At 38.6% G+C, this 20,532-nt stretch overlaps 1 protein-coding gene across 2 annotated transcripts in view; it reads right to left on the bottom strand.

Annotated features, from left to right (window-relative positions):
* Positions 1-20,532, bottom strand: part of vipr1b (vasoactive intestinal peptide receptor 1b) — an 83,348-nt gene that overhangs the window by 29,341 nt on the left and 33,475 nt on the right. For both annotated transcript variants that reach the window (XM_074693646.1, XM_074693645.1), the window contains exons 2-3: positions 18,336-18,426; positions 15,343-15,453 (exon numbers count right to left, since the gene is read on the bottom strand). In XM_074693646.1, coding sequence (XP_074549747.1) covers positions 15,343-15,453; positions 18,336-18,411 — 187 coding nt within the window. In that variant the 5' untranslated portion in view covers positions 18,412-18,426. The remainder of the gene's footprint in view (positions 1-15,342; positions 15,454-18,335; positions 18,427-20,532) is intronic.

Consider the following 20,532-nt stretch of genomic DNA (forward strand, 5'->3'; position numbering starts at 1 on the left):
CAATTTCATGCAGTTTATTTGTGTCACCATTGGTGTGCAAATGCCTTAATACAGAGCCTACTTTTGTCCTAACTGTGACTCATGCACCTGGGTCCTTGAGTTGGGGCTTGCAAATTCAGGCAACATTTTTTTGTTTGAGTATTTTGAAAAGACATTTTTCTGGACTTGTCAGTTGAATGTGGCTCATACTAAGCCTATAAGACATATTTTTACTATAAATAAGATATGAAGGCTTGGGAAGATTTCAGTTTTCTGCAGTGCAGTGCAGCTCTTTCAAACATGAGGACAAGCATCTACTGTGCACTGTAACATAACACTATGAAAGTTTAATCATACCAAGGTTGCTGCATCAAAAAATAATGGCAAGAAAAATCAAAAGTGTTGTTTCTGTCTTGTTAATATTTCTTCCTGAAATCTACATGTGCACCATGTTACCACCTGGAATGTACTTTGCTCTTTGTGTCTAGAAAAAACATACTCAAATAACCTTACTTCAGCAACATGTTTGTTACTGTAAGCACACAGCAGTGGAGACAGAATGTTTACAATGCGAATCAAGGTTTGATTTTTGTGCAACACTCAAGTGAGTCTCCAACATTTTTCATTCAAAACCTTCATCTTTTCATGCTTTTTTTTTGGCACCATTGGTTTTCAGGGCCACACTCAAACAGACAGATATTCAGTCATTTCAGAGAAATCTTTCACGGCACTGGACGACAGTGGAGTGCTTTGTGGATGACTCACCCGTTGTGTTCGGTTGGTACAAAGTCCTTCTTTCTGAATCCAATGTCTGATTGTGAATTTTCTGGAGTTATTCCTTTTTTAACCTGACCCTGAAATGATTTTAGCATTAAAACAGTCTTGAGCCATGTGACGTCTTTGATGTTTGATGCATTTCCTTTGACATCACTCATGCGTACATGATTTTCTTTGTTACCAAGTTTGCTCATTCACACTCTCTTACTATTGATGACTTTTTTTTTAACCTTAAATTCACCAAAACAGACCTACAGAAATTTGAAAAGAGTCTCACTCTGATTTTATCAAAATCCTTCACCTTTTCAGAGGTTGTTGGAAGTGCCACTTAAAAGAGTCTGAATTCACTTGACAGCTTGACTGAAAGCCCTGTGTAAGTCATTTTTTGGCACAAAGATTAAGCATTCACTGTGGTGTAGGGAACACAGTCCTTTCAGCAGATTTATTGCAGCATTTCAGAATACTGAGATGTGTCAGGACAATCACACCTGGGCTCAAAGATTACACAGACAAAGAGGGAAAGTTTTGACAGCTTGATTGAGAAAGCCTGCCCCTCCACAACCTCTCATTTCATGGTGCATAATCTGCAGATGTCCAAAAGTAAAAACAACAGCAACAGCAACACATCTCTGCATCCTGTTTCTTTCATACCTTACAGCCCTCAAAAACATGAGCATGGTATTTCAGTGTTTTAAATAAATAGACTTTTGACATGGATGATAAAAGAAGGAGGGCAAAGGTTAAAGAGCAAGAAAAGAAAAGTCATCATGAGCAGTCCTCAAAAACACAAAGTCACAGGGTAAACCATGAGGACACAGGGAAACAACCTGACAACAAAGGGAGGGCACACAGCCACTGAATACACTGATCTTCATCAAGCAACAGATGTGACAAGCGAGACACGTGTAAGAAATCAACGAGTCAGGGTGTGCAATCAAGGAAGAGGTAAAGAAATGAAGACAGGGAATCAAAAAAGCCAACCTGATTAGGGGATAACCCTCACATATTCATGGTTCTGAATTTATCATAATTCAATGTTCATTAAAACAAGGTCACTTTTATCACTAATAAAAATAACGATCCTCTGTTCTGATTTTGATTTACTTATCTTTAGTCAGAACCAACATTCGACATACAAACAGATGCCATACAACATAATACAAATAAACCAATGATTTAGTGTGCTACAGTGTATTTTCCTGCATGGATGCAGAGAGAGACCCACAATAATTTATCCACAAGCGTCAAAGAAGGTCATTCTGAGGCTCTACAGCTCCATGAGTCCCATTACTCCTAGTAAAAGTTTAATGTTTGAATTCTCATGCAGCGCCTGGACTTCAGTGTGAGTGATGTCTTGTATGACACACTCTCTGATGCAAGCAGCGACCTTGACATTTTTTTGAATCTGACAGAAGGAAAGCCTAAGCAGAGCACTGTGGCCATCAACAGCATCAAGCCATTTTCAAAGAAAGACGACCCCACCGAGCTGGGTCATGGTAACCTAAAACAACATCTCTTTTCCAACAGAGAGCATCTTCAGCTTCAAACTAAACTTCCATCTGAGCAAACGTGACATCATTCCTGCTCTGATGCACTAACACTGATGATACGCAGCGGGGGGAACACATTCAATCCCTTTTGATTAGGGATGAGGGATGGCTGCATGTTGTCAGAGAGGTTTTGAGACGAAGTGTTGTGCATCAGCTTGGTTGGGTATTGATTTTTGTTTAACAAGCATTTGTCTCTGTCTGTTGGGAAACTCAATACAAGCTGTAAACAGAGATGCAGTTTTATATAACAAGTTTTCCTCACAATTACTTTTCACTTAATTAAAGACATCCTGCTGTGTAATTCAATTAGATACACGGTTCTTTCCCTGCAAAGAAAAAAAAATCACTCAAAATGTCAAGTGTTACTCATAATGGGTGCTTTAAACTTTTCTTTAGTGAAAAAATGCTGAAATGAGATTGACAACCAGTTTTGTGTTTCTATCAGGCTGTAATCAGATAAAGCAGTGCTTTAAGCTATGGTAACATCAGTACGCAAATAAGCTCACAGTTACAACCTCAAAAGGACTGTGATGACCATTCGTAAAAAAGCTAGTGTTTGTTCAGGATAAACACTACATTTGTCTTTTACTCCTCTTTTATTTCATCTCTTGTATTTCTTTTACTGTTCATTTCATTTTGTAAAGCACTTTTTAACATTGCTTTTAAAAAGTGCTATATAAATAAAGTTTATTATTATTATCGCTTAGGGCTGAACAATTTTGGAAAATAATCTAATTGCGATTTTTTTTTTACCAATATTGCAATTGCGATTTAGCATGCAATTTGGGGGGGGATGTTTATCTTCTACATTATTCACTGAACACAAGCAATAAACTGTTCTATAGTATGACCAACACAAAAAAGGATACTGTCAACAATATAAACAAGTCTTTCCTGTAGGCCAGGGCCTACACCTTATGATGAAATGAGATAAATTGATGCATGAATTGATATGAATACCGTATCTTTAACTACAATCACAGTAAAATATTAACTGATTGATTTAACTTTAAGCCTTGTAGACGTTTAAAATTATCAACTTCTTTAAATAAAAACAGAGAAAGGAACAGAGCACTGTAGAATGACAGGCCTGGAATGAAAAATAATCTGAAAAATAAATAACAATCCTCTAAAGTGCAGAAATGTAAATAAGACTAAGGCCTGAACCACACGTATATGGATATTTTTTTGATCGGATATCTTTGTCCTTGTTTAAAAAAATATCTCTGTCCACACCACAGAAATATCTCTGTCCATACGAGGAGGCCAAACTGAAAACGATCGCCTCTGAAGCCTGCAATGCCATGCCTGGCTGATAAGTGGCAGGTTAGCAAAATGTGAAAACCATAGAAGAAGAACGTTATGAGCATGCGCAGTCAAACACTTGTTGGTAGGCGCTTGATGTCATCGCGTCAACACCAGCTCCGTTTAACACCGCTACACGGATCCACTCAACCGGATATTTTTTTTTATTTCTTCACTTTTTTATCCGTTTTTAAAAATCTCCGTTTATGTGGGTGATACCGCCGTGTTCGTGTGGTTGAGAGACCCATCGGACAGAAAAATGTGCGTTTAGGAATATATCCATATACGTGTGGTTCAGGCCTAAATCTCTGGCTCAATCACTGAAATATGTCAAAATGTGTAATCCACTTTTTTATGAAATGAAAAGAAACACTGTGTGAACATACATATCAAATGTACAAAATTCTAGATGATCTCTCATCAGTAACAAAACACAAATTAAAGTGAAGAAATGTAAATAATGACAAAATTTTGGCTCAACCACGGAAATATGTAAACTGATGGATTGCACTTTTAAAATGCACTCAAAACTTTTTTTTTAAATTGCAGCCTTTGTGATTTAAAAAATCACATTCTGTTACATTGGGATGTTGGTTTAAATTTGATTAATTGTTCAGCCCTATTGTTGTTGTTAATATCATTATTATTTCCCATGTCATGAGGATCATCAGGTTTGAGGTTTTACAGCCCAACATGAAAGAAGATAGACTTGTCAATGGAGCAGGAAGGCGGGAACTTCTCGGACTTGCGACTTAAGCTGTCTGTCAGTCATGCAGCTTGTTACACTGAAAACACAGCCGGTGTGAGTTGAAAAACGCAGTCATCATGCAACAGAGTGACGATGGACTCCAGACGAATCCAGTGTGTTTGAGGCGTTAGCTTCACCAAGCTGTCTAAGTTATCCCTGAGTGTTCTATTCTTATTTGACAGGCATTCATAATTCGATTTAGCACTGTTGGCTACATCAGTTTTGAACACTGTCTATATATAGTTTCCCCCCCTTTGCATTTATTTTTATAGCAAAAAAATAACAGTAATGTGCAATCAAATAGACCAGTTCCTACCAGATCATGCTAGCATGCTAGCAATTGAACATTGTCACTTCCAAAAAAAGAAAAGCTACGCCCGATGTGGATTTTTTTTTTTCTTTTTTTTTAATCTAAAATTGACAAACACTGGATACATGAAACCTTTATCTTAGAAGAACCTTTACGTTGTTTATCTGTGTTGTGTGTGGCAGTTTTATTTCAATCCATCCAAAATATGTCACTAACATCATGTCATACTGTAATTTAAGGAGATGTCAAAGCATTAAACCTAGCAGTTATGCTGTTTGAATGAAATGGACCAATGATCTACTGAGCCATGTATTAAACTTAATAAGCTGGAAAGGTTTTCTGAAAATCTACAGTTTGGGAGACATTCTTGAACTGAAGTCAGCCATTCTTAAACCCAGGGAGTTGAAACGTTTCTTAAAAACAAACCTTAAATGGAGGGAAAGAACAAAAGCAGGGACTAAACCAGGGATACCGCGGAGTTGTAGAAGTCTTACCGTTCAGGATTTGGTGAGATTTATTTGAGCCACCATATCTCTCCCACAGCTGTTTCTGTCTTATTATATTTTTCTCAGGTTTAAAGGAACATTCCTGCAGTATTTGCATGAATTAAATTCCTGTTTGCTACTCCACATGAAGTGATACGATTTACCCTTCACAGCGTGTACTTTTCCACTTTGAGTTTAAATAAAGCACTTTTCTCTTCTTGTCCCTACTTTCACAGCAAGTCTTAAAAAATTCACCCAGTTTACCCGCCTCTGGCAGACCCCAGCGTCCCGTGATTTCACTCTTATTTCAATACTTCATACATCATTCAAAACTTCGGTGTATTTATGATGAAGTCCAAGAATTCAATTCAGCTCTCTCATTTTGCATGTGGCTGAGGATAATTCAGCAGCTTCCAAAGTCAATTTCCAGCAGTTCTCCAAGTCACTGCAGGGCTAGAGCCAAGTCTGAGAGGGTTAGACCAAAAGTTTGCTGGTTAAAGAAAGCAGCTACTTGTGTCAGATTAATGCACTTTTTGATTTTTCAAAGTACATAAAAAAATAATTAAAGTGGCAAGTGTTCTGAGCTGAATCAAGCCTGTGACCCAAACAGTGAATTTTGTCTGGCAGGACTGTGATCACCTCTTCTGTGAAACTCAAAACCTAACAGTTGGTTGTGACTCTGGATGCAAATTGTGTTTTCAGTCATAAAAGCATGAAAGATTTATGACTGTCAGCTCAGCTCAGCGATCCAAAACTAGATGGGATTGACTAAAATCTCTCCATTAAGTTGCAAAATGGCTCCGAGTTGATGAATAGTTAAGTCCTGTGCTGGGCGATGGAACAGACACCAATTTTCAAAACTTCATTCATCTGTCGGAGTGATTGATGATTTCTTTGCCATTGCCAGAAGCCCATCGTAAGGGGGTGCCACTTAAAAAAGTTTGACTCGACCTCGTTTTGTTCAAAAAGACAGTGTTGTAAATGAATACTGTACACGTGTTCAGATTTTACTGACAGGTAGCTTACAATCAATAATTCCTCCAGCTATATGAAGTGCCCGCTCTGTCATACTTTGATTTCATAACATCTGACACACTCACTCGAAGCTCTGTGTCAGTGAGAAAATAAAGTCTCAGGAGTATGTTTAATAACTCATGATTTATACTTCGTGAAGACTAAATAGGACCACAAATGAGCTCAGTACAATAACACGGAAACGGATATTTGGCTCAGTGTCCAGAACAATATTCTAGTGCCCCCTTGGCTCCCAATTACCTGAAAATACATCTCAATCTAGCAAACACGCTCCTCTTACTCAGGTTTAAACTGCACACTATGAAACATTAAACCTTGTTCATCAATGTGGGTACAGAAATAATGAGCAGGGAAGCTTTCAAATGCTACAAACAAGCAGGGACAGATGTTTATAACAAGCCCTTTATCTTTATCTAGGAAGTGTTCAGTTGTGTTTCATTCTGTTTATAGCAGCGCTACATTTTATGAACTTTCTGTCAGACTGAACTCATTCTCCTCATCCTGCAGAGCAGATGGGGTTTAGAGTGCAATACCTGGAGTGTCGCTTGTTATGCGTTTCTTGCTCACCAAGGTGCTAATGTGCTTTAAGTGCATGTGTTAGGCGGCTCGGTGGAGATATTATGTTATAAAGTTTCAGTGGCTGAACTGACTGTTAGTTCCACAAAGTACGCAAAGATGTGTTTAGCAGCTGAATTTCACACAAGGTTTAAATGTGAAGGAGATGTTAGGGAAAAAAAAAATTGGGTAAAAGTTTAGGACATGCAATGTTTGGGCTTGTTTTTCTGTGATGCAGCTTGTAAATGTTGTCAGCCGTGGGTTTTTTGGCTTGTTTTCCAACATGTAGTAGCTTTGATGCATGCATGATCCCTGCCTTTATGATAATTCAGGGATCCAGCTTTAGGCCTGAACCACACGTATATGGATATATTCCTAAACGCACATTTTTCTGTCCAATTGGGCCTCTCAACCACACGAACACGGCGGTATCACCCACATAAACGAAGATTTTTAAAAACGGATAAAAAAGTTAAGAAATAAAAAAATATGCGGTTGAGTGGATCCGTGTAGGGGTGTTAAACGGAGCTGGTGTTGACGCGATGACATCAAGCGCCTAGCAACAAGTCACTGTGTTTAACTGCGCATGCTCATAACGTTCTTCTTCTATGGTTTTCACATTTCGCTAACCTGCCACTTATCGGCCAGGCATGGCATTGCAGGCTTCAGAGGCGATCGTTTTCAGTTTGGCCTCCTCGTATGGACAGAGATATTTCTGTGGTGTGGACAGAGATATTTTTTTAAACAAGGACAAAAATATCCGATGAAAAAAATATCCATATATGTGGGGTTCAGGCCTTAGTTGAACAGAATAACTCTTATTTCTATTTATTAGACCATGCAAACTGCTTTTCTTTGTTTTCTGCTAGTAACCATAGACTGTTTATAGAGTGGACAGCGTGGCTCTGCCTTTTACAGTTGCATGGTTTTGAAGCCAAAATACTCCTGTGACAGGCGCCACCACTGTGCAGCCAGAGTCTGCACAGTAGAGACAATGAGGGACTCTGAGAGAATCTGAGAGGAAAAATACATATTTTTTCTGTTGTGAGTCTAATCTCTTCTTGGCTCTCCCTCCTGATGTTTTTTCCTTTTCCCAAACAATCTACACAAGAACAGCAGCTGTCAGTCTTTGCTAAACGTGACATAAAACCAGATTTTTAACATCTAATAACTAATGTATAAGGGAATTTTCAGGAAAAAAGATGATCTGAACTCAAGGCTGCCAAATAATGTCTTCATATAACCAAAGCATATGAGAAACATGTCTACCAGGTGTATTTATTTTCAGTTTGACCTCAGCTCATATAGAATGACTGGGGAGACGATATTTTGACCCGTACTGCAGCAACCAGGGGGAGCAGATTTTGTGGGGGGACCTCACTTTGAGACGAGCAAGATGATGTACATTTTTTTTACAGTCTATGCTTGCAACATTTGAAGTAGCTTCAGTTCTGAAATAACTGACACAAGGGACAGAATGTAAAGAAAAATGATGAATAGGACAAAAAAGAGGGGAAAAAAAATAGTAGACAGAAGACTAAGTGGACCAAGAAAGAGAAAGGAGCCAAAGTAGACAGAAGAAGTAAAGAGTGGAAGTGAAAGTTGTAGACCAAAGAAGGAAAAAAGATTATGAAGGAGTAAATGGAAGCAGGCAGAAGAAAACGTAAATAATAGGGATGCACCGATACGAAAATTGTGGCTGATGTGACATTAATATTGCTGTTATGGCCAATAACTGATATCTACTGGTATCAGTTATTGGTAAAAAAAAAAAAAAAATCTGAGATGATATGTCAAGGTAGTTCAGAGAGGAAGAGCGCTGCAATCATGAGAAAAGACGACCATGGAGAGGATCAAAGGATGGAGTGCTCAAGATGAACGTGGTCAAAAAAAAGTATGTTTTGTCTGTTTTTTTGATCAAAAACAAGAAGAGATACATAAAAGAAGAGGGTCCACTCTTCTTAGGTGGTTTTGGAGTTTATATAGACATAGAAAACAATATTATTTGGGTCTTGAAAGATCGTTCAAGATGCCCTGAAAAATTGCCGGCAGCTAATGAGTAAATATGGGTCCACTTTTACTCATCTGCTGATGCCAATATGTTAAAAAAATGACCAACATCGGCCAATATTGGTACCCATATATCATGCATCCCTAGTAGATAGAAAAGGAGGAAGATACATTTTAAAAAAAACCTATAAAAAAAACTCAAGAGGGTAGAGGAATAGATAAAACAAAAATGAAGAGGCAAAAGAAGATATGGAAAAAATAGAAAGAAGAAAATGAAAGGAAAGGAAATAGATAAAGACAAAGAAAATGGGGGGAAAATCACACACAGATCTTTGCAAGTGTTCCTCATTTTTCCTGCTGGATAAAAGTGAAAAGAGAAGTTAAACACAACACCAGTTTCTTTTGTTTGAGCGAAAAAGTAACGAGCAACTGAAGAAAAGGGAAAAAAGAGCAGTTTTGACATTACTGTTCAAACCAGCTGATGTAATTACAGAGAGAGGAACAGGAAACCTAGATCTTTCTTAAATTGTAAATCCTTTTCTCATGCTCTTTAACTGTGGAAAGTGATCCTATGAGGCTGCAGGAGAGTTAAACGGCCCCATCTCTGCAATCCGTTCAATAGGTGTAATAGCTGAATATTACTCAGCATGGGGCAGGTTATTTGGAAATGGTGGGTCACAGAAGCCGAGACGAGAAAGAAGAGGTGAAAAGTTGGAGGAAAGCAGCTCAGAGCTGATGAAAATGTGGAACAGATATCCTCCGGCAGAGATCTGAGAATGTTTCTCTGCGAGGAGGGAAATGAAGATCTGAGAGTGAGGTTCAGCAAAATCACAGGAAGCATCTGAACAGGTGTCAGAGCTCAGCTGCTCTCTGATCTACCTCACTTTGATGTGTGTTTATTCTGTAACACAATACTCAATTCGAGTCAATCGCCGGCAGTTTGTTTACCTGTTTGTAAACAAATATTTGTTTTGATAGGAAAGGAATTAATCAAGGGCTGATTTGAAAATCTTGGAGCCTGATTCACAAGAAAGGATCCCTGTCGCTTATAACACCTTAGATTTTCATCACAGCTGCCATTTGTCACCTCTCAAGGTTCGATTCACAAAAATGTTCTGCTGATGATATTTCAACACCAACTTGGCACAAAGTTGTTTCCAGCTGGGAGCCGTTTACTCTTGTAATGCATCTAATATCAATCATCTGTGAGTCAAAGTATAAACTGGGGCTCTGAGCCAAGTGCACAGAAGGCGGGATGACAGTGATTTTCTCCTTTAAAGTGCCTGCTGGCATTACAAAGAAAGAACCTGCCGGTTGCTGCTGCTGCCAGGTCAGACGTACAACACTCACCCTCAGATCTTTCAGACGCTTTCAATCTGACTGCAGTTTTCTTTAATCAACTACATTATTATACATTGTCGCCCTTGCTCTCACTAGTCTGCAGCAGAATTACTCATCAGTAGTTGTACTTATTCATAATCACATAATCATAGGCTGAAAATGCTTCTTATATGTTGTGTAAGTGTCACTGAATCAGCCACTCACCTTGAGCCAGGTTGGATGTGATTACTGGCTACAGAAGAAGTGATTCACTGCCTTGATATGAACTAACATGGGCGACAGATGCAGGCTTTTGATCCAGCAAACAGAGAATGATATTATGAAGATTGTGTGTCTTGTTAAACAGGTATTTAAATACTCAACTATTCCCATTAAAGGCTTGAGGGAACATCTTGTTTTACAGAGAAGACCTTAAAGGTAGGGTCTGAAGGATTTTCCTAAAAAAAAACAAGTGAAGTGAAAGCGATCCAGAGCAGCTACAATAGTGGATGTGGCACGGAGGAAGAAAAACACAACCAAAGTGAAACAAAACCCCAAAACAGATAAAGCCTTTTCCCAAACAAGGGTAAAGCTTGGCTCGACTTTCATTCACTTTGGGGCACTTAGAGAGCAGCACGACGAGGACGAAGAGCAAAGTTGGTGCTCTGCTAACCAGGTTTGTGCCAAATACGAGCAGCAACTTCCTGTCTAAGAATATGAGACAATGCGGAAGTGCCAAAACCTGTAAGTACCGGAAGTCACATACACACAAAGGCAAAAAAAGCCATTTTCATAGCAGAGATTAATCTATTTACAGCCTGGTCCAAAAGAACGTCTCCTGTCTGAGTCGCTAATTTTACTATTTGCACACACTGTATGGGGGATGATTTTTTTCTAACGGCCGTTCAGAGGATATTAAGATCCCGAGCTCACCCAATCAGAAGCACAGCTCAAGGTCACGTGACCAACAAGCCCCTTATAGCTGTTCATGAAGCCCTTGCCACTACCAATATGGCCACTGTAGCCGATGTGCTTCATTCACCGTTTCAGAAACAGATGGGTGACGTTGGGTAGACTATGTTCATGTTTTATACAATCTATAGTCAAATGAGTGAGGTCGCCAAAAAAACAGCTCCCCCTGGTGGCTGGCTGCAGTATAAGTATAAAAAATACGGCTCTCCAGTCATTCCAGATGGGCTGTGGTCAAACTTTAAAAAAATGAATTCACCTCATAGAAATGTTTCTCACGTCTGATTGTTGTGCTGATTTGAAGTTAAGAGTAGAAGTTCTCTTTTTAGCGAGCTGTAAGACAGCTGCAGTACATCCAGAACGCTGCTGCTCGGGTCCTGACCAGAACCAGGAAATACGACCATATAAGTCCAGTGCTCAGGTCTCTGCACTGGCTTCCTGTGGCTCAGAGAATAGACTTTAAAACAGCTCTGCTTGTTTACAAGTCCCTTCATGGTCTAGCACCAAAGTACATCTTGGACATGTTTGAACCATATGAACCAACTCGGTCTCTGAGAACCTCAGGGAGGGGTCTCCTGCTGGTGCCCAGAGTCAGGACTAAACACGGTGAGGCTTCATTCCAGTTTTATGCCCCCAAAATCTGGAACAGTCTTCCAGAAGATGTGAGACAGGCCTCAACTCTGACAATGTTCAAAGCCCGGCTGAAAACAGTTCTGTTCAGCATAGCATACAACAACTGAAAGTATTTTATCTGCACTCTCCTCTTTTAATTTAATTAATCATTTTTTATGTTTTATGATGTGATTTTATGCAATGATTTTATTTTGCCTATTGTGATTTTATTTTATGTTAGCTGTAAAGCACTTTGAATTGCCTTGTGTATGAATTGTGCTCTACAAATAAACTTGCCTTGCCTTTTACTGAAAAGTTTCATTTTCATTAGTTATAAGAGGTTAGTCACAAGGTTTTACATCACGTTTGACGATGATTGACAGTTGCTATTTTAGTGCATTTTTTTCAGGGATTGTAAAATATGTTGGGTGGTAGAGTCAAGAAGTGATTAGACTCTCAAAAGATGGTAAATGTAATGGTAAATGGCGGAGCCACGCTGTCCTCTCTATAAACAGTCTATGTCAAATACTTGTGATTAGCTTGTGCTAATATGCCAAGTCAGGTGCACGGCTCCCAAGAAACTACCTTCAATAAATGATTTCAAACAGCCAGAGAGGTTACTCTTGCAGTCTGTAGTTTGAAAGCCGTACAACACTTTGTAGTTGTTTTAATAATGTTATTGCTTCTTCAGTCATAGCTGTGATGATTGTGCAGCTGGGGCAGCAACACAATCTGTGTTTTTCTTTGGATTACCCCCTCAGAGAGTTTGAAGACAAATAACAACTAACAAAGGCATTTTGGTTGTGTAAGTAAGGCAATCAAATAGTAGGAATGAAAAGCCCAGATTCAATCAAGCAAAAAAACACACCTAAAAAGCACTGGCGAACTACAGAACGGAGGTTTAAAGTGCAACAAAAATCTTTTGAAACTCTCGAAATAAAGAGCTGAAGATTTGGGTATTCAATATCTTTGGCTTGAATAGGTATTTTGATGGACAAAAACAATTTTCTGTTTCTCTTTCTTATCTGATGTTAGAGATTCCTCTCCTCCTCCTCCTCCTCCTCCTTTCTGTCTGTGTGTCTTCCAAAATAAAGGTTAGAGGATGAGCTGGATTCCTTGTTCCTTGGATTCCTTCATGTTGTCTTAGACCCTGACAGTAATCTGTGACTCTGCTCTCATTTTTAAACCTAATCTTTTATTTGACTCATGGAAATGCTGCACTGAGTTTACAGTAACCTGGATTAATTTTCATCCTGGGTTTAAGGAGCCTAGAGAACAGCTTCATCTCACTCATAAACAGAGAGTTCACAGGGTCAACACTGCTACTGTGGGTGAAGCTCTCCCACAGCACTTTCTGACAGGTGCAGTAATGAGCTGCTTAAAACATTATTTCTGTCACTACCTGACATGATTTCATGATTTTAACCTGGATAATAGATATTCAGCTTGTATTAAAAGTATTAAACTTGGTCTCTTTTGACTAACAGTGGTGTAATGATGGTCTTCACAATGATCATGAACCAATATCGGGTTTTCTTTGAGTTCCCGCCTCAGGCTTTCTGCAGGGTTTCTAATAACTTTGTGGTGGCTGTGAAAGCAGCAGTTTGATGACTCTAAATGTCCATTTGCATGCAGGAACACATTTCATCCTCAGTCTATACCCACAGGCCTGGCTATATGCAAATACTCTTTCAGATACCACAATACCCAAAGCTGAAGTAATGTGAATAGATGACAAGACGTAAATGTGTCTCAGCTTATTTCAAAACCGCAAAAAAGAGGTCCCGTGGGCTCGTTTGCCTCAGAATAAATCATTCTTTAAACACTGCATGACTTCATTACACACCCTCAATCTTTCCAGTGAGGTTTAGAATAAGTATTCACATCGTCTTAGTCTTCAAAGGGAAATCTTTGTTTGAATGAATTTGCAGAGCAAGGTTTGGTTTTCAAAGAGACGTATTGGACTAAATATGACATAAAAACTGGGGCACCAATCCTGTCTTATGACTGTATTTAGCTGTGTTTCATATTCAATTTTATATATTTTATTTCTAATTCTATTGTCCGAAGACTGGAACAACATCTTGATTTTAGGGGTGGTGCTTTGTTTGGATGAGAGATCAGCACAGATTATGAGAAGAAGATGTGAGATTACAGAGAGACAATGGTGAAATCTTGCAAGTAAGACGAGTTCAGGTAGCTCACACTCAAACAGAGTATATGTCACAGTCGTGACAAAAGATGACAAAGATTATGGAGAGGATCAAAGGATGGACCTACACTGTAAACCCCAAAGTTCAAATTACTCCATTAGATTAAGCTATGAAAACTTAAATTTTGTTAGTAAATTCAATTTACTCAAATACCTGTGTTTTTAGTGTTGGAAATGATGATTTCTGAGTAGATTTTAACTTTTCTTACTGTTTTAGTGAGGAAAACTTGTTTGTGACTACATTTTGTAACCCTGAGTGAGGAGGGGACGCAGTTGATATGAGACCCTGCTGCTTGACCCTGAGGGCCTGCTTCTAGACATGGAGCAGTGGCACAGGTTCTCTGTGCTCCACATTATACAGACTGTTTGTTTGTGCGTCACAGCATGGACCAGCTGTCTGTGCCCCTTGTGGCATTGATCAGCTGTCCATGCTCTATGTGGTGTGGACTGACTGTGTCAAAAATAAATAAATACACTTAATTTCAACAGTGGCCTAAATAACATGATAGGCCAGTCAAAAACTTCATTTATTATATTAACCATTAGGCACACTGCAAAAGTCAATAGGTACAAGGCCCTGTGCCATGGAGCACAGACCACCAGTCAGTACCGTGGGGCTCAAACAACCTGACCCCCTGAAGACCAATATGTCAATGTACAGCAGGGTCTCTATATCTACTGCCTCCCTCCTCACTCAGGGTTACCAAAGTTATGAAATTGGAGCTGATTTTTGTTGTGACGGCATTTATAACCATGAGTGAGGAGGAAACGCTGTGGATATGAGACCCAACTGTACTTCAAAATGTTATTTAATTTAGTTGTGCAGATCTGCTTAACCCTTATTATTACGTTTACTAAATTCATAAGGCAAATTTATTGTTATCACATCTTTCAGTGTTGAATAAGGTCAACTTATTATTATTTTACAGTGATATGCGACTTTTTTTAACATCACCTGATATTTTAATTTGTAACAAATAAGCATCAGGTTTATTTGTTTAAAGACATTACAGTAGAAAGATTTTTTATCATTATCATAACTACTTAAGATGTTGAGTTAAATTAACTTATTTCATGACTCGGTTTTTTTTTTTTTTTCAAAGTAGGTTTACACGCATTTTTCAAGTAAACTCATCTTATCTGGGTTTACACTGTAAGGAAACAAGCACTAAAATCTAATCAAAGCTCATTTTCTCAGATTTTTTTTTGTTTGTTTTATTTTTTGGTGAAATACTGGTGTTTTTGGTGAAACCAGCCCTGTTCTACTGTCAATTTATAAAGAATGGAAAAAGATAGAAACAGTTTTTTTTTCCTAATGAAAGAAGAGAGTCTACTCTCCTTTCGGTAGTCTTGGTGTTCTCATAGTCATTGAACACAATATTCTGTGGGTCTTGGAAGACCGGTCAAAATGCTCCGAGACGTCTGGCAGCTGATAAGTTAATATATAGTTGTGCTCAGTTGATCTGAGCGTTTACCTCTGTGCTGGTCTGTGAAGTAACTGAAGTAAGTCGGGCAGGTTATCGTCACCACCTCTCCCACTCCGGCTGAAGGCCAGCAGGCGATGATGTCCCACATGCCCTGGCAACCTGCCCAGAGGAGACAATACCATTAGAATGGCATCACTCACCCTGTGACACACACACAAACACACAAACACACACTGACAAAATTAAATCATGTGCCTAACACGATGACACAATCAATGCTGAGCACAACCTGCGTGTCATCAGATCAATAAAAGTTTAATCTGCACACAGGGAGGTCAGAAGGTTAGCCTGTTAAACAGAAATTTGTTTGTCCATCTTTGGTTTGTGGTATCTTTTGTTTTTACGCTGCAAATATTCTTCTAAATCTGTGCAGGCTAGCTAACTCATTTGTAACAATAGGTAGGTAGATTTTCATGATTACACAGGAAGTATCTTTTCCAAACACCAAGAGATTGATTAGTTCTTAAAGATGAAGTATATTTTTTTCAAGGTGAAGGCAGATCCTTATAGGAACATGTTTGATCAGTGTGTTTGGTCCTGTCTGTATGAGTGGTGAGCTTGTCAAAGGCTATTTATGCTAATGCCTGTTCTGTTTCATCTCTTGGCAATCATTACATCCAACAGGTTGCATAAACACAGGCTGTGAATGTATGCTTTCTCACAGAGGCTCGTGCACTAATTCATTTATTAGGGATGTGACCTCTCAGAGCTGCTTCACTACTTTCCTGAGAGGAAGCAGATAGGGAAGTGGAGGAGTAAGGATTATAGCAGAGATAAGGAGGAAGGCTGTTTCAGCACATACATATGGACAAACTAAACGCACATTACAGTGATTTGTTATAATGTTATGACCACTGACCGCTGAAGTGAATAAAATGTCTGTTTGTCACAGGGTGGGATATGTGAGGCAGCAGGTTAACGGGTTCAATAAAGCTTGAATTTAAAGTTGTGAGTGACTTTGATGACAATCAAACTATGACGGTGGTTACCAAATCACACCAGATCTGTCTGGTGTTTCCACTTGTTCCATGTTGTAATCCTCAGGTCCATGACTGGGACTCAAGTCCTAATTTCTATATATTCTATAAATTTATAAACATATGGGTCAAGGACGTGACATCTACTTTTTCTGACCAACTAATTTTCTTTGATAAAAAAAAAGAGGCCCACAACAAACAACTAAAGGAACTCAAAACATAAGGATAAAATGTATTTCTCATACCTTCCACAGATACAGACCCATCCTGACTTCTTCAGACATTTTATTGATTATCGGGCATTTTTCTTCTATCTGAAGCGAGGTTTAACACCTTAAGCCCGCTTCAAAATCATCCAATTTTTTAACCCCTTACTGCCTGAATTAATTTACAAATATATGAAAAATGCTTTGTGTGTTTCTGCATTCTCACTGATGCTAAATTAGATGGAGATTGTAAATTCAACTAGAAAAGCACTCAGAGAGCACAGACCTCCACCAAGCATATTGTCATTGTGACGCAACACTTTAGTCCTACTTTAATGTTATACTCCCTTTCAGCAGACTGTCTGCTACAGTTTAATTTTAGTTGCAGGTTTGTACGATAATTTGTTACCTGACAGTGTTGAAATTTATGATGACCCAGTACATATTTCCTATTCTGGATCTTAGTATCCAGAATATTGCCAGGATCTGGATCGTACTTTTACATCTGTCAGAAATTATGGTGACCTTGTCTTGTATTGTTTTGCAAAACAATCTGACCATTTATCAGTTATGAGTTATGTACACATATGGTGAAAACGGCCCTATCTCATAACAATAAAGAATCCTTAAAAAAGTCCTGGATCCAGACAGTGATCCGGATCACCTCCAAAATTTAATCAGTTCTTCCTTATCTCATTTTGAACATTTCCTGAAAATTTCATCAAGATCCATTTGTTACTTTTTGAGTTGTGTTGTTCACAGACAAACATAACTTCCTTGGCAGAGGTAAATATAGCACATGCGATAGTTATAAAGTGATATGACCAATATCTTGGGACGTAGTGCATTTGATACGATCCTTGGTATGTGTAGAATATGAATCAGTCAGCATTAGTGAGATACAAAGGTCATCTTAGCTGCATCAAGACCTGACAGGTTTGGAAATTACTAAACTAAACAGGATCTCCAACAGTTGTTGTTCTGATATTTTTAACAGTATACTATGGTGAAATGGATACTATCTTTACACATTTAAAATCAGTTTTATGGGTTTTGGAGCAAAAACAGGAATTGTAACTGCAGTGCCAAGGTGACACTACTGTTTTAGAATAAATTAATAAAATCATAGCTCACAAAAACTGAAAGGCACTAAAGCCGGTTCTTCTTACACTGTCATTTAATAACTGGTACTTGTTCCACTGTTAGAAATATTAAAGAACTATGTTTATTTTGAGACTAATTAAAGTCACTTGGTTTTTTGTTTTGTTTTGTTTTGTTTTGTTTTTACAATGGCCATATCCTATTAGTTCAACTTTATCTTTAAAAACAAAAAATCTCCTAATTTGGGTTTTTTGCATAAATGCACGTCAATCATTAAAACACATTAATGTATGAACAATGGTCAATTCTATCCCCATTTATATTATTTATAATTATTTGCCAATGACCTGTGTGTCTATGAGTATGAAAACTGAAAGAGTCTTCAAAGTTGGCCTTTACTTTATTTTTCAACATGGAAATTATTTTGAGGAAGTTTAACTTAAGTATAAGTGAAACTAATGATTGATGCGTTTTGTATAAAATGAATTTAATGTTGCTTTCAAATCGCTGCCATCCTTCACCTCTAGCTAAAATGTTGCCTTAAACTGATAAATTATTGAAAAGTTTTCAGGAGAAACTATTCTCTGCCACTTCTTGTCTACCTCACTGTATTACCTCAATATTTAGTTCCTCCTGCTGGTCCTCATTTCACCTGAACTGACAAAGAGACAACAAGAAAAGTGTTTTGGAGAATAACCTGAAGTGAGGTTTCCATAGGTGGTGTTCTCACAGCTTTCCTTCTCCAGCTCAATCTGGTGAACCACGTCACACATCTGCAGCAGTGACACCTGTAAAAGAGACAGACAGCTCAGGATGACCAACATGTTTCCATCATGGCAAAAACTAAGTGCAGAGAGATTCATGTACAGTTTGGTCGAAGCTGACAGACACCCCATTCCTCTGATGCTTCTAAATATTTCAGCATCATTTTCCTGCAGATTAAGTTTGTTTCTATGTTTCCAATTAACTCAGCTAATAATGCAGCAGACAACTGAAATATTTTCCATAACTGAATCCAAACAGAGCTCCCACCCATGCCGGGTAAATAGATGTTATCATGCAAACAGATTAGGAAGTGCAGAAGGCAGCCGCTGAGTGATCCAGCGCGACTCTTCATCTGTGTCAACAAAGGGTGAAAAATGTGAGCTGACAGGTCCTGGCAGGGAGCCGGTGGGTCAATGAAAACGTGTAAGAAAAGCAGCTTGGAGCTCGAGAAGGTCAGCGCAAATGAAAAGACAATAAGGAGAGAAGTTGTCGCAGGATGACAAGAAATAGAGGTCACAATGAGAGGAAAAAAACAGCACATACGCTAACATAACTCACATAATCTAATTAGCATGTTCCACAAGCTGCAGCACACCTCAGACAAGAAAAAACTAAATCAGTACACCTTTTAGACCACTTCTACCAGCAGAGTTATTTACAGCCTTGTTCAGGATAAGCACATCAGAGTGATGACTCAGTTTAATGATGCAGAATACACTCCAAGGTTAGCTGCGTTCATCATTTCAACACTATCTTCACCATGTGCGCTGTGCGTTGTGATATCAGGAATACTCCAGGGCACAAAACATGCATTATCTAGTTCCAGATTGCTCTAAAATTACTGTACAGGCAGAGTTACAGAGCTTCAAATCAATATTTAAAGCACAGCAGAGTACAAAGGAACAGTGCCAAATAAAGCAACAGTAGGAGTCTGTATAAATAACTTTCATAAATAAGCTCAGCAGACTGAGTAGGATTGCAAATTACATAGACTGCAATCTGCAGAGAAAATAAGAGGCCATATGCTGTGCATTAAAAATTACTGATGTTGATTGTCAAGATAAATGTGGTTCAGCGTCATTCCAGATCAAAAGGTAACATCAACCTGGATGTATACTTACTGCGCACAGACATCATAAACACTCAGGCCAAGTCTAGAAAGAAGCTGTAGCATTCAGAAATGATTGTCTCTCAGTTTTCTGCCCTGTCTCAAGGTCTAATATACAAAGCATATCACTCTCACAGTACTCAACTCTACCAAAACAACTTTGTGTATTTCACTCTTATTAAAGCATCCCATCACTGAGATGAGCTGTCGGCATCTCCACTCTCTGCTGCACAGAGCTGCCCTGTGCACTCCCACCCTGATGGAGTTCAGATCTGTCCTCATAATGATAACAAGTGGAATAGGAAGGGGAAACTATATACTCTTACAAGTTTACTGTTGAGGCCTGACAGATGTGACACAAACATCACATTTTATGACCTTACTTTATAAAGCAAACAAGGAGAGGCACTTAATTGGATTAGAAAGGCTCAGTTAACAGTTTATAGCCTATATTGTTGCATTTTTCTTTAGTTTTTATTTTCACTTTTTTTGTTTCCAGTTACAGTTTAGTTTGAGTTGGATTTCAAAGCTGGGTTTCTAGTTTAGTTTAGTTTTTAGTTTTTTAATATGCTTGTTTTTAGTTTAGTTTCCGTTAGTTCCGGTATCAGCTTTAGTCTTTTTTGTAGTAAGGGATAGCTGTCAAGGGCGAGGGCAGTTTGTGAGGATGAACAACAATCCTCATAAAACAAGAAAGCTCTGCAATAGGGATGGAACGGTTTATGAAAAAAATCTGAACCGTTTGGTTTCCCTCACTTGGTTCGGGCGCGTGTGCGTATGTTTCGTTCGGTTCGTGTTTTTCTTTTTTCTTCGTTTTACAGCTCAGTTTGAAGTGAGTATGTAGCTCTGATCAAATGCATGTGCAACGTGAGGAGGACAGCAGAACAGTTGGGGACGCGTGTGTGTTGTTTACGTGACGAGCTAGAGGGTGTAACTGTGGTGTTGTGTAGTAGCTCTGATGACAGCAACAAGAAAGTAAAGAATAAAAATCGTGACTGAGTGTTGCCAACTTAGAGGCTTTGTC

Source organism: Halichoeres trimaculatus, unplaced genomic scaffold, assembly GCF_033239565.1.
Source record: "Halichoeres trimaculatus isolate MK-OKI-2021-1 unplaced genomic scaffold, fHalTri1.1 fHalTri1_scaffold_18, whole genome shotgun sequence".
Taxonomy (NCBI): domain Eukaryota; kingdom Metazoa; phylum Chordata; class Actinopteri; order Labriformes; family Labridae; genus Halichoeres; species Halichoeres trimaculatus.